General features: G+C 50.1%; 1 protein-coding gene across 1 annotated transcript; it reads right to left on the reverse strand.

Moving 5' to 3' along the window:
• Nucleotides 1–283: 283 nt before the first annotated feature.
• On the reverse strand, nucleotides 284–5,356 carry LOC104519089 (serine/threonine-protein phosphatase 2A catalytic subunit beta isoform). The gene is made up of 6 exons (XM_010173600.2): nucleotides 5,151–5,356; nucleotides 4,762–4,935; nucleotides 4,124–4,213; nucleotides 2,434–2,595; nucleotides 1,450–1,568; nucleotides 284–779 (listed from the first exon to the last, which is right to left on the reverse strand). Exons 1-6 carry the CDS (start codon nucleotides 5,265–5,267, stop codon nucleotides 707–709), a joined length of 735 nt encoding a protein of 244 aa, XP_010171902.2. The 5' UTR covers nucleotides 5,268–5,356; the 3' UTR covers nucleotides 284–706.
• Nucleotides 5,357–13,053: the final 7,697 nt, after the last annotated feature.

Here is a 13,053-nt window from a genome sequence, read left to right on the forward strand (position 1 = left end):
CCCCTCATAGCCACCGCCCCTCCGCCCTCACGGCCGCCCCCCCCGGCAGAGCAGGACGGGCTGGGGTTGACAATGGCAAGTTTATTGGTTCAGGGAGAGCGAGGAGGCAGGGAAGGGAGGGGAGGGGAGGACAGGACAAGCACTTCCCCAGCACATACCGAGAGGGGAAAGGAGGAAAGAAAACAACAACGAAAAAAAAACCAAAAAGGGAAAACAGAAACCCCAGGGAACACTTCCGCCCGGGCTATGACAATGTACTCCCCAGCAGGAACTGCTGCCTTGCTCCAGTTCAGTTGATCCGTCTTTCCGTCAAATAAAGAGTGGTGTGGGAAGAGGTTAGTGTGCGTTTCCCTCCAAAACAAACTCTAATTCATGCCCATTAAACACTAGAATTAAAAATTTACAAAGAAGCCTCAAAGGAGATGGAAGTTGTTCTCAGTTACCTTTTCCTCTCTGACCAGTCCAGAAGAAAAACAATGACTACAAATACAGCAGGCAAACTGACTGATGGGCGCGGGGTACCGAGCGTGTCGCCAGGAATTCAGTCTCATGTTGTGCTAAATGCTCTTCGTCCTCTGTATGGCACATTTTGGTCCACGGCGGGGATTTTAAGTTGAGACGAACCCCGATTTCTTACCGAAACGTGTAAATATTGTTGCTCTTCAAAATGCCAGGTGGACTTCCTCCCACAAAGGTGAGGAGAGGTTTATAGGAAGTAGTCGGGGGTACGACGGGTAACATGAGGTTCTCCACGACGAGGTGCTGGGTCAAACTGGAGGCTGCAGGAACGGAAAAAGGCATCATTTTCCCCAAATACCCAAATTATTTCCCCAAATACCTCCACAGGGTATTTTCCCACGCCACAATAAATACCGGACTTGCTCTCCTGCTGCTATTGCTTTACTCATCCCAGCTGCTTCTACATAAAACCTTCCAGGTCCCAAAACAAGCAGCACCCACAGCAGTGAAAACTCATCTGCTGGCTGAAACGCTGCTTAGGGAGCCAACACCACCCCGCAGTCAGCCCTTCCGCAGCCCATAGCCACTCTGACACAAGCTCAGCTGATGACACAAGCTCAGCTGAACACCAAATTCAGACTCTCTCAACCAACTTTACCAAGCCTAGTGCTGCCAAAAATAAAAATGCATACATAAATCAACCTATCCTTACCCCCTCCAGTAAACCTGGGCCACAGAGGGATTAACAAAATGCAGAAGCTCCAACTCTTCAGAGAGCCAGGAAGAGGAGATAACGCAGTATCCAAGAGAAGCTTTTAAGAGCTTATCTGACTACTTATTTTTAGATATTCTTGCAGACAGAGGACACAACGTTAATTCTAGAGTGGTCTGAGCTGGCTTTTCATGACAGAACCCCTCTGGAAAGGGCCAGACGTTCCTCACACTACAGAACGGTTAGGAAAAGAGAAGACCCCAAGCCAGGTTACTCACAAGGAATATTTTAAAGTGTCATCTAGTTCCATGATAGCAGCCTGGTTCCCACAACGGTAACAGTAATTGGGTGCACTGAAAATGGTCACCACATTCCGGTCGTGGCACCAATTATAACCCTGCCAGAAAAAGAGGAAAAAAACAACAAAAAAAAGTCTGTTAAACAAACCTCAAACCTCAGGCTGTCTGAAGTTCCTCTTCTGGCCTGAAACAACCCAAGGCGTTTGTGAAACCATAGACTTCTCCTAAGCATTTCCAACTGAGTTAGCTTCATTTTAAAAGTACCCTACCGCAAGAACAGGCGGTCATTACCCAGCACCAACAGCTTCAAGCACCCTACAGAGAGACGGGCCACTTGCCATTCGTGTGTTGGCCTATCACTGTACACAAACTACAGACTGCACCACACAGAAACCTTGCCATTTCTAGGTGTGCCTTCAGCTTTCATCCACCACAAACGACAAGCTGCCTGCTGGATGCAAGCGACTTCTGACACAGAGAACTGCTTAAGGGATCTACTTGGACTAGATTTTAAAAATACATCTGCTCCATTGACCCACCTGGCATTTCTCCAGCAAGACAGGCAAGAATAGCCTATCGACAGCCAAAAATTATGGCTTAATCCCTGTCACATCCGAGTGCTGAGCATGACAGGACAGCCCGCCTAATGCAGCGGCACTCTGCTAAACAGAGCAGTCAGCACGTAAGGAGAGGGTTACTGCCACAAGTGAGGAGTGACAGGGTCCCTTTGGCCAACTGCTCCGGGGGGAGAAGGGCAGAACATCCCTTTACTGACCTGTCAGGCCAAAGCACATCATTTTATGTTGCTTCTTATTTTCACATGATTCAAGTCCCTCTTTGGTATTTACCTGTGTCACATTTAGGCATCGGCTTCCACAAACCCACCAGCCGAAGGTGTCACAGAGGAGACAAGAATTGGCACCTATGTTTTGTGAGCCCCACCTAGCAGAGTGCTTGCCCTACCTCCATGACGAGTTGGTGAGCACGGGAGACCAGCGTGAGACCATTGGCGTGGTTAAATGTCTCAGAAATATCTTGCCCAAACGTGTAGCCGGCGCCACGTGGAGATATGCCCCAGCCGCCACGATCATCTGGATCCGACCATAACAGATCACACATAGGCCCCTGGAAAAAGATGAAGAGTTCTTCATTAGATCACTAGCAAGACCGTTATAAAAGCCACATGAGAAAACACCTTTTATTTACAGCAAAAAGACTGCCAGTGTGTCCTTCTCTGCACAAGGCACTCGAGTTCATTCAGCACCCATCATACGAGCTGGTTACTCGCTGCATCAGCCAGCATCCTTCCCAAGGACATGCACACAGCCAACCAAGAAAGGAGCCCGTGTATCCAGAAAGCTGTTCCCACCTCCCCTTCCACAAGCACCCTCTACCATTTCACTTCAACTAGCCAGAGGCACAGAGACACGGAGAGCAGACCTTGCTCCTGGCTCTCAGAGGGTAACACAAAAGGCCGCGGGAGAAGGCACGCCTGTCCAAGGACGCACCATGTTCACCAGTGCCACCCAAGCTGCCATCAATTCAAGAAAGGCAAAGGACCTGCGAGAGGCCATGCACCAAGTGATCCAGAGACTGATGTTCAGCCTTCAGCAGCCCTTCTGGCAGGGTGTTACTCATTTCATCTCCTCTCCTCAACAGTCTCTTGTTGGACTTGGCATATTCAAAAATATCCTGGTGTACATCTTGTAACAGTCACAAATGAATCTCAGCGGCTTTTCTTCCTGCGCTACCAAGGGGCAGTAAAGACACTCCAGTATTTATCCAAACCTGCTGCTGTCTCCTACCCACCCATCCAAGCTCCATGGTTGGGATCACGCTGACTACATGTGGAGGTCCTCAGGGCAGCCAGATTTCAGCAGGCAGATACCCAGTACAGGACTGGGAAAACCTCAGAGCAACACTATAACCATGACACCTAACTACAGGCAGATGTCCCACCAGGCAGCCCCCTGATTCTGGGCGTAATTTACACGGCTTATTTCAGGTTATTGGGGCAGGTTATTTCAGGTTATTCCGCTTATGTGGGCAGCCCCTGCTGCATTGTTCTTGCTGTCATACCAAAGACGTTGCAGGACAAGCGGTTCTTTTCATCAGGGAACATTCTAGACCATTTGTAAGCCCCAGGCACTCCAACACAGAAGAGCCATTTGCCACCCTGGCAGCTGAGATGAGGTTTCCTCAGACCTGATCTCAGACCCTCAAAAAAGTGATGAACGAGGTGAAACACCACAGAAAAAAGCACTGCCAGGGGAGAAAGGACGGTGACACAAAACGGCTTCACATGGTGGCTGTCTGTTCACAAGCAAGGCTGTGACGAGGCTGAAGGTAGTAAACACTTTCCCCTGCCAAATACTGTTCTTTGAGTCAGTGTGACAGTCAAAAAGTCCCGTGATTCTGTCAAAACCTGCTGTGAAAACCCCACAGCCCTCCTTCTGCAGACTGCTGTCATCAAAGCCCACTGACCTGTGTGTGTTTTGGCCAAATCTATGTTCATCTGCTCTAGCCCTCAGACAGGCAATAATTCACTGTGCAACCACGTGTCTCGCTGTTTAAACGGATTTCAGTATGAGGCTACATTTGCATTTTCCACCAACAGATATCTCAGTTTATGATGCCATTTCCTTCCCGTTACCTCGTGTGGAACTTCCTGCAGGCGGTCCAGAGCCCTGATGTGATCCAGTGTATCTATGGATGGAGAGAGGCCACCGTGGAGACAGAATATCTGTTCCGGAAAGAAGAGCAATCTGTTCAGCGCACGTTGTTGTAGGAAGACTGGTCTCAGAAAACAGCTGGTTTTAACTCTCTTACTGTTCTTTCACAATTACAGCCGTCTCAGCCTCGCAGCAGAGAAACCAAATGTAAATTGTGCAAAAGGAAACAACACCAGAAGGCTGTACCTTGCACACAGGGATCAGAGCAACAGCAAGGACACCACACCTTCCGTTTCAAGGAGGTCTTGCCTCACGGCCACAACTTGACTCACATCTAACGGATGACGAGAGGGCCCTCACTTGTTGAGCAATCATTTTCCATGAACCATACATGCAACATCCTGCCATTCCTCTGGCAGCAGAAACCAAATCCTTCCCCCACCATCCAGCTGATTAACACCTCACTAAACTCTTCCCCAAACCCATGGTAAGTACATGGCCTTTTAAAAAAACTGTGTCACAACTTGAGGAAGCTTGTTTGAGGCTGTTCACGCAGAGCTCAGACAACCCAGTCCGTAGAACTCCACGAAAGGCAGCGTGTTCCTTACGCAAGGCTTACCTGGCCATCTACTAGAGCTGTAAGAGGAAGGTAATCAAACAGATCTGTGAAATACTTCCAGACGTTGGCGTTGCCGTACTTCCGCAGGCACTCGTCGTAGAAGCCGTACACTTGTGTGATTTGCCTGCTTTCGTGATTGCCCCTCAGGATGGTAATGCGTTCTGGGTAACGCACCTACAGACAAAGAAAACCCTTCCTGAACACAAGAATCGCTACGGAAACAAACAGCAACGGGGTATTTCAAGCAGTAGTCAAGCATTCAGCTCTGGTACAGAACTAACGACCCTTAACGTGTTTTAATATACACAAGGGCAGCATCGATGGCAGGAGCAATTCTTCCCCAACTCCCCCAAACCACAGTCTGCCCAAGGAAAATCATCAAACCGTACCTTTAACGCCACTAGGAGAGTCACCGTTTCCACCGAGTAATAGCCTCTGTCCACGTAGTCTCCCATGAACAGGTAATTTGTGTCTGGCGACTTCCCGCCGATTCTAAAGAGCTCCATAAGGTCGTGGAACTGACCGTGGACATCCCCACAGACGGTGACGGGGCAACGTACCTCTTGCACATTCGATTCTTTAGTAAGGATTTCTTTAGCCTAGCAAGAAAAAACACAGTTAGGACTAAAAGGTAGGAAGCTCCTCCGTAAGCAGGTGCAGATGTTTGCACCCGAAACGCGATCTAACGCCGGCACCTCAAGCTGACGCCTGGAAAAACAGTCAGCCAGGTACACAGAGACAAAGGGCGTCCGACAAAATCCCTGGGCACAAAGACAAGCGAGTTTGCTACTGTGCAGCCAAGTCACTAAAATCTCATTGCACCACAGCACCGACCAACAAATTCAGAGAAGTAACTCGAGAAGTTAATTCCCAGCCTCCCCTGAAATGGAGGGGTGGGAACTTCATGACTTGCACTTGGATACACGGCTTCCATCACCGCTGGGGTTCACCCATGGATCCTCTGCTTCTTCCAAACATTTCTCAAGTGCAGACCAAACAAAGCACTACTGCAGTAAGCTTCCTTAGCGCCACAGGCAGACATTACTCTGAAGTACAACTGTATTTCTGAGTTTTTTTTAAACATACAGTTTTTCTCAGATTTCTCCATCTGTGAGAACAACAGAGCTCAGCTACGTGAACTACAGCAGTGCTCAGTTGACTGCCCGAGTCAAGCGCTATTCGCTTCCACAACACAAGGAAGCTGTTCCCTCCAGAAGCACAGCTGTCCCCTCAGTCTCGCAGGCCACCCCACAGCCTGTCAGCAAGAGCTCAGTGCAAACACAGATTAGCCAATACTCCTGCCAGCTGCTGCAAGGACAGAAATACCCCAGCGGACAGCGCACGCCACCCAGGCGACTACTACGGTTTTTTGAACAGCTGGATTTGCAGAAGCACATGTAAATCTGGGTATTACTTGATACTGACACTGGCAGGAAAACTACAACGTCCTAGACTTTGCGCTGGCAGCCCAGAGGCCAATAACTGTGTCCTGGGCTGCACCCAGAGCAGCGTGGGCAGCAGGTCGAGGGAGGGGATTCTGCCCCTCTGCTCCGCTCTTGTAAGGCCCCACCTGGAGTGCTGTGTCCAGTTCTGGAGCCCTCATCACAAGAGAGACCTGGAGCAGCTAGAACAAGTCCAGAGGAGGCCACTAGGATGATGCAAGGGCTGGAGTAGCTCTGCTGTGAGGACAGGCTGAGAGAGTTGGGGCTGTTCAGCCTGAAAAAGAGAAGGCTCCGGGGAGATCTTATAGCGGCCTCCCAGTACCTGAAGGGGCTACAAGAAAGCTGGGGAAGGACTTTTCATAAGGGCAACTAATGACAAGACAAGGGGAAATGGGTTTAAGCTGAAAGAGGGGAGGTTTAGATTAGATATTAGGAAGAAGTTCTTCACTGTGAGGATGGTCAGACAGTGTCCCAGGTTGGCCAGAGAAGCTGTGGCTGCTCCTCCCTGGAAGTGTTAAAGGCCAGGTTGGATGAGGCTTTGAGCAACCTGGTCTAGTGGAAGGTGTCCCTGCTGCTGGCAGGGGGGTTGGGACTGGATGAGCTTTAAGGTCCCTTCCAATCCAGACCATTCTGTGATTCTATGACTACTGACAGAAGTCATCTGACTTGCGACGACGCACCTGCACACAGAGTCCCTCCTGCCATGTTTTAGTCTGACAACCATCTCCCTTGCTCAACAGATTGCTCTCCATCCCACGCAGCCACGCAGAGCCACTGGCACTGCCACCTTCGCTGGCAAGGCAGCAGCAGGCTGGAACAATTCTCCTGCCAGCGCTGACAGCCACTCCTCACCGCTCTCCTCCTCCTCTGGGATCCCTCGGGATCCCCCCCTCACTGCACACCCATAAACCTCAGGTGCTCTCCCAACACCACGGATTTCTCAGCAGCAGGTCCGTGCCGCGGACACAGCGCTACGAACAGGGTGTTGACAGCGACAGGAGCCGCACGGCAGGAAAGGGAACCTTCTCTGCACGCTCCCGGAACACAAGGGAACCTGCAAATCCATTTCCCTTGCAGAGGGGCAGATTTCTTCCTCTTCTGGCTTCAGCTACTGAGAAAAACAAGTGTTCCTGCGCTTCGCTCCACTAACCTGGCACAGAACGTCACTGCACACCCAAGGGGTGGCTCTCTCACCTGCCAGGTTTCCCATCCTCTCCCAAGCACAACAGGTTAACAGCTTCTAAAGGCAGGTCACATACAACTGGGAAAGCAAAGCCAGAAGCAATTTAAACACATAGAGACACAATCAGCTTCCCTGGCTGTGCCCAACTGGCAATAAAATGACCAGAGATGGAGGGACGACATCCCTGGATTTAGCGCTGTCTTCCTCTGCACCCAGCAGTTCCTCTACTCATCACGGCCATGTCATGTAGCCTATCTGTGTTAACTTATCATCATCACCAAAGAGCATGCTGGTTTTGCTGCCTCCTGCTCATCAGCCGATGCAGATCAGCACTCCAGGGACATCTGAGGTGCAGAGAACACCCACAGACAGGCCTGGTCCCATCTGAACAGAAGGGATGCAGCATCACCAGCTCTGAGCAGTCACTAGCAGGCGATGATCTGGCTGTTTGTCACCAAGTCCCTTCGCTTAGGACCACGTAGCTCCCACCTGCTGCTCCCAGGAAGAAGCTGCTCACCAAGGACACCCTGCATGGGCTACCCGAGGACACCCATGTTCACATTCAAACGTTAGCTGCCTCGCCTCTTTGGGGGAAAGCACATGTTCGGGGAGAACAACTATAACCCAAGTAGTCAAGGGCAGCACCCAGTGTGCCCCTTGCAAGGTACATCACCCCAGGGACGTGACCCTGGTCCTCAAAGACACGTCCTGCACACGGACCCAGTGACACAGGGTCTGCCCTGCAGCTCTGAACTGACAGGAAACTGCTGAACAGGTCGTGCCTTTGAGTGACACAGTAGCACCCAAATTCTGTTCACCTACGTGTAAAAGCACCTGTAGTGCCTGTTGAGAGCTTCTACCCTTGGTGAGAGACAAATCCAAACCACAGCCACCCAACAGCCCCGGGGTGTGTTCTGACTGCTTCACAACGTGACAGACGTGGTTTTGGTGTGCACTGGGGCTAACTCAGCCACAAAAGCTGCGAGGTATTTCTCTGCCTTTTCACATCACGCGTCCTGCTCCCTTCCCAGATCTGTGAAAAGAGAGACACTTACTCCAAACCTCTGGAGAAAAGATGCAGGACACTCTACAGACACCATAACACCTTCTTACCAGTGTCTCAACCACATCAGCGCTCTCTACCCCTCTGATCTGCCCAGAAAACCCATGCACCCCTGTCCTGGTTTTTGCTAGGATAGACTGAATTTTCTCTCTGTGTTTTGGTTTCAGTTGGGATCTGTTATGAGCAGAGTGTCCATAAAGCACAAGGACGTGGTGTTTGGGTCGTGTGCAAGTGCAGAGCTCTGGGGGGAAGGTGGAGAAAAGTGTAGCAGTTACCAAACCCCAGAGCTGACAGTTGGATGTGCCAATAAGAGATTATATCACATCACACCATGGTCAGTATGTGAACCAGGGCTGAGCAGAAAGGGGGGAGGATTCTCTCGGGAATTGCTCAGGCTCACTTTTCCATGATTTTGGTTTCAGGGTTCCTTTTTGCTGCCCCGGGTGGGTGGTGAGCAACTGTACTGTGCATCACTCAGATATATATACACACATAGAGAGACAGTTGTTATCCTTATCCTTATTATTATTATTACTACTATTTTAATTTCATTTTACTCTCATAATTAAATTGTTCTCGTGTCAGCTTACAAGTCTCCTCACCTGGACCCCTCCAGTGCTCTCCCCGATGCCCTGGGCGCAGGGGGGCTCTCAGTGTCTGTGTCTCGTTGGGTGCCAGCACAGTTCAGCTGTCACAACCCACCCTGAGAACACGTGCAGGCAAAGCAGCACAGGCGACAGAGAAGAGCTCCTTCTGCGCAGTGACGGGGCAAACACTCTCACCTTAAATGCATCCAAGGAAGGTGGGCCAGCACGAGCCCGGAAACTTTAGTACTAGGAGAATCTCAAAGCTTCCCCTCAGGATAGGAGGAGCCAGCAGCTCCAAGCAGCAGCTTCTTAAGCTGCCTACCAGCTGTTACTGTGGAGCCTGTTTCATTTCAGCTCACTGTGTAGACAGACAGACACGCTCATTAATAGATTACGTTTGTCATTTTAACACTACAGAGCTGGTTCAAATCAGACTTGGGAGCTGAGCTCAGCTGGCCACAGAAGTTTGCCCTCATGTGACTTTATAATGTAGAACAAGACCTTTTAAAATCCCAAGCATCATTTAAAACACCCCAGAAAAGCAGCAGCTAACCAGGCACACTCTGCTCACACACCTCGCTGCGCAGAGCCAACGCTCCAGTCAAATGACTTCAAAAGCACCAGGACAAAACAAGGATAAAAACCTGATGCAAGTAAGATGCCCTGCACCGTCATCACTTACTTACTTCAGGAGGCTGTTAAAGAACCATGACTTAAAGAGTCATATTTTAGCTACCTTTGCTCTAGAAAATGGGGATGAGCATTTTCAGCTTTCTAAGCGTGGGTCCCAAGTGTTTTGGATTAAAACCATATCCAGGTAAGAATAAAAAGAAACAGCTTTTAAGTATTTTTATTAAGTAAACCTCCATTAAGCACAACAGTTACCATGTCTATGCTCAAAATTACTTTGAAAAGTTGGCTGTGAACCTGCCCATCATCTCAACTCTGCTCTCTTTCCCAGTTTTAGATTCTGTAGAGCACCTTTACAGACTGGAACACAAGCTTATCTGCTGTTCAGTCCCCAGTCTGCGTGGAGGGGAGGCTGGAGAATGCACGTCATAGACTCACAGGATGGTGTGGGTTGGGAAGGACCTTAACAGACCATCCAGTTCCAACCCCTCTGCTGTGGACAGGGTTGGAAACCACTACATCAGGCTGCCCAGGGCCACATTCAACCTGGCCTTGAATGCCTCCAGGGATTGGGCATCCGCAGCTTCTCTAGGCACCCCCTGGGTGAAAAATTTCCTCCTCATATCTGACCTCAGTCTCCCCTCTCTTAGTTCAAAACCATTTCCTATTGTCCTATCACTGTCTGCCCATGTAATTCACTGTGCTGTCCTCTCCAAAGGAAACCAAGCTGTCTCGGGGCTTGAACGCAACCCAGTAACGTGCTGCTCTGGAACCTGAGGTGCTTCATCCGCTTTGAGACGACCATCAGGATCACCAGGGGACTAATCCTGCTGGGAGAGACTTAACAGTCAAATCCACACCCACTGTTACACCCTCCAGATTTGCCTACGATACTCATGTAGGCTGATTCCACGGGTGAGGGGACCACGATCCAACCAGGAGGCAGACTCCCATCCTCTTACTTCAAGAGCCAGAGAATCCAGCCACGGAGTTTCTGATCAAAATTCAACTGAACTGTCAGTCCATCAGCTGCAACAGACCAAACCACCATGTCAACAAGTGTGCCCAGGATATTTAACTCTTGAGGATCTTAGCCTGAACAAGAACCAGCCAGATTCTCCCCGATGAGATGAAAGCTGGAGGAATGGAGCTGTTCTGCCCTTCAGCAGCAAGCAGCAGAGGACACCCTGTAGCCTCAGGAGTGACAAGGACTGTCAAGGCGCACACGTGCTCCTAGAGGTCCCTGGGCCAGCACTCCCCAGGATGAGTGCTACCAACGGAGAGATGAAATATTCCTGGCCACAGCTCAACACAACACTCCTAATTCCATGGTTTGAACAGTGTCCAGGATGCTACTTGGCTCCATCACTCAAACTAATTTCACCAATTAGTGCAGAAGAGCTTGCTAACTCATTCTCCTCAAATTATTCTTGGGTGAAATGATCTCGGAGGGCAGGAGCATCACAGGTCCGTGCCAGTAACAGCAACACTCCCCACAGCAGCAGCTGGCTCCTGCTGCTCCCTTTGAGGAACCCGCTTACAATTACCACCCCATAACCATACAGCAAAGGCAGGTCCTCATCAGCCATGAGAAACCTTCTCCTCCCACCACTTCACACCACACAGCTCTCCAGCTGCTCGTGGCAACGAGCCTGTAACCCTTCTTACACGTGCAAAGAACAAGGATAGAAAGAAGAAGCTACCGAGAGAGATGGTTATGGGCGGCTGCCTGCCTGTGTTTGACAGAAAGCCTTTCACTTGCCTTCTTTCATAGCCCCTTTTATTACCTTGGTGAAAAACACTTTTCCCTGGGATAAGGAGCATGGCTTTCAACTCCGCCACCCGCACCACAATTCACTCGCTGACCTCACTCCAACTTTAAGTATTCGGGTACTTCCACGTCCAGACTTGGGAGCGCTTCCGACCCAATGAATCCAACTTCTGGGGCTTTTAGCCTGACTCCAGCTGTCCAAAACACAGGTTACAGCCTGGGCAAGCTCAACAGCACTTCGATACAGCGCTCCAGTTAACAATGCCAAGGCCAGCACCCCCACAGAAAGCTACCAGGGCACCTCCGACCAACTGCAGGCAAAACCCGAGGCACAACTTGAGAGGTTCTCCCTGCCCATTTAATGAGCGCGGTAAAAGCTTTTAACAACCTTCTGCCATAAAGAGAGTCTAGGGCCATGAGGTTAAGAGAAGGAGTATGAGATGCAAGACACGCGATGGACACCTCCCCAACACGCTGGAACATACCTCGTGTGTCTACAAGCTCTGGCAGCGATCGCAACTGTTTGTTATAATTTAAAACATCAGCGTGATTTTAGCTGGATTTCATTTCAGAGACCAGCAGAACGGGAAACAAGCGTTTCCATGTTGTCTTGAGATGAAATCTTGATTAACTGCATGAAGAATACAGGACTCATTAGCTGCCAAGGTTATGTCATAACTGGGCAGGTGAAGGCAGAAGGTGATTTTTACAGATGCAAGTGTCAAGAACTTTCAGAGTGCAGAATAATTTGGCATACCCTCATCAACCCTAGCAATGTCCAGCCTTCCCCTCATCACTGGCCATCATGCCAGCACTTAAGACAAGAATGACCCAGACAGACCAGACCCCATTTTAATTTCACTATTTTTCTTTACTACCATGTTCCTCCACAAACATAAACCTTACGCGAGAGGCACTGTTGTGCTCGGCCTCTTAGGAATCAGTCACACAAAAAGGAGTGCTAAGAAGCGAGACAAGGTTGGTGAGGGTTTCTCCAAGTATCGTCTCAAGGAAACAAACAAAACCAGCTTTCAGGCAGGGCTGCTTCACACACAGAGCAAGCCTGCACACCCAGAAGGTTTTGTAAGCTCCTTTCCACTACCAGCTGAGTGATAAAACCGCTCCACAAAAACTAAAGAACAAGCCAAGCAAGAGCATCTCAGACTATTGACTTCATGCCCGAGTCCTTCCCATCAGCTACCAGCACTCCTCAGGAACGAGGTGCGGTGACAGGTGACATTCGTTTCACACCGTGTGACACAGGTTCAGGGCTCCTTCCTGTCCCCTGGATGCCAAACACCCTCTCCCCCTCCAGCCGCAGAGGAGTGCGCTGAGCTGCCGCTCTCCCCGTTTACGATGCAATCCCTGATGTCCAGCCACAACCTGCTGGCACTGTGCTGCAGCTCCTCACAACACAGCAGCCACAGCTCCTTCATTAAGCAGCAAAATACTGTTCTGTTAGTAGCTTGCTGGCTGGAACAGCAGCTCCCACCCAGCGATGCTTGGAGCAGGGCACAGAGCACAGTGGTAAATTCTGTCAGGATAATTACTGGGCCTCACGCAGGAAACAGCAGAGCCACAAACCAGCTCTCACTCACTCTCACAGACATAGCCAC

This window comes from Antrostomus carolinensis, unplaced genomic scaffold, assembly GCF_000700745.2.
Source record: "Antrostomus carolinensis isolate BGI_N321 unplaced genomic scaffold, ASM70074v2 scaffold11050, whole genome shotgun sequence".
Classification (NCBI taxonomy): Eukaryota; Metazoa; Chordata; class Aves; order Caprimulgiformes; family Caprimulgidae; genus Antrostomus; species Antrostomus carolinensis.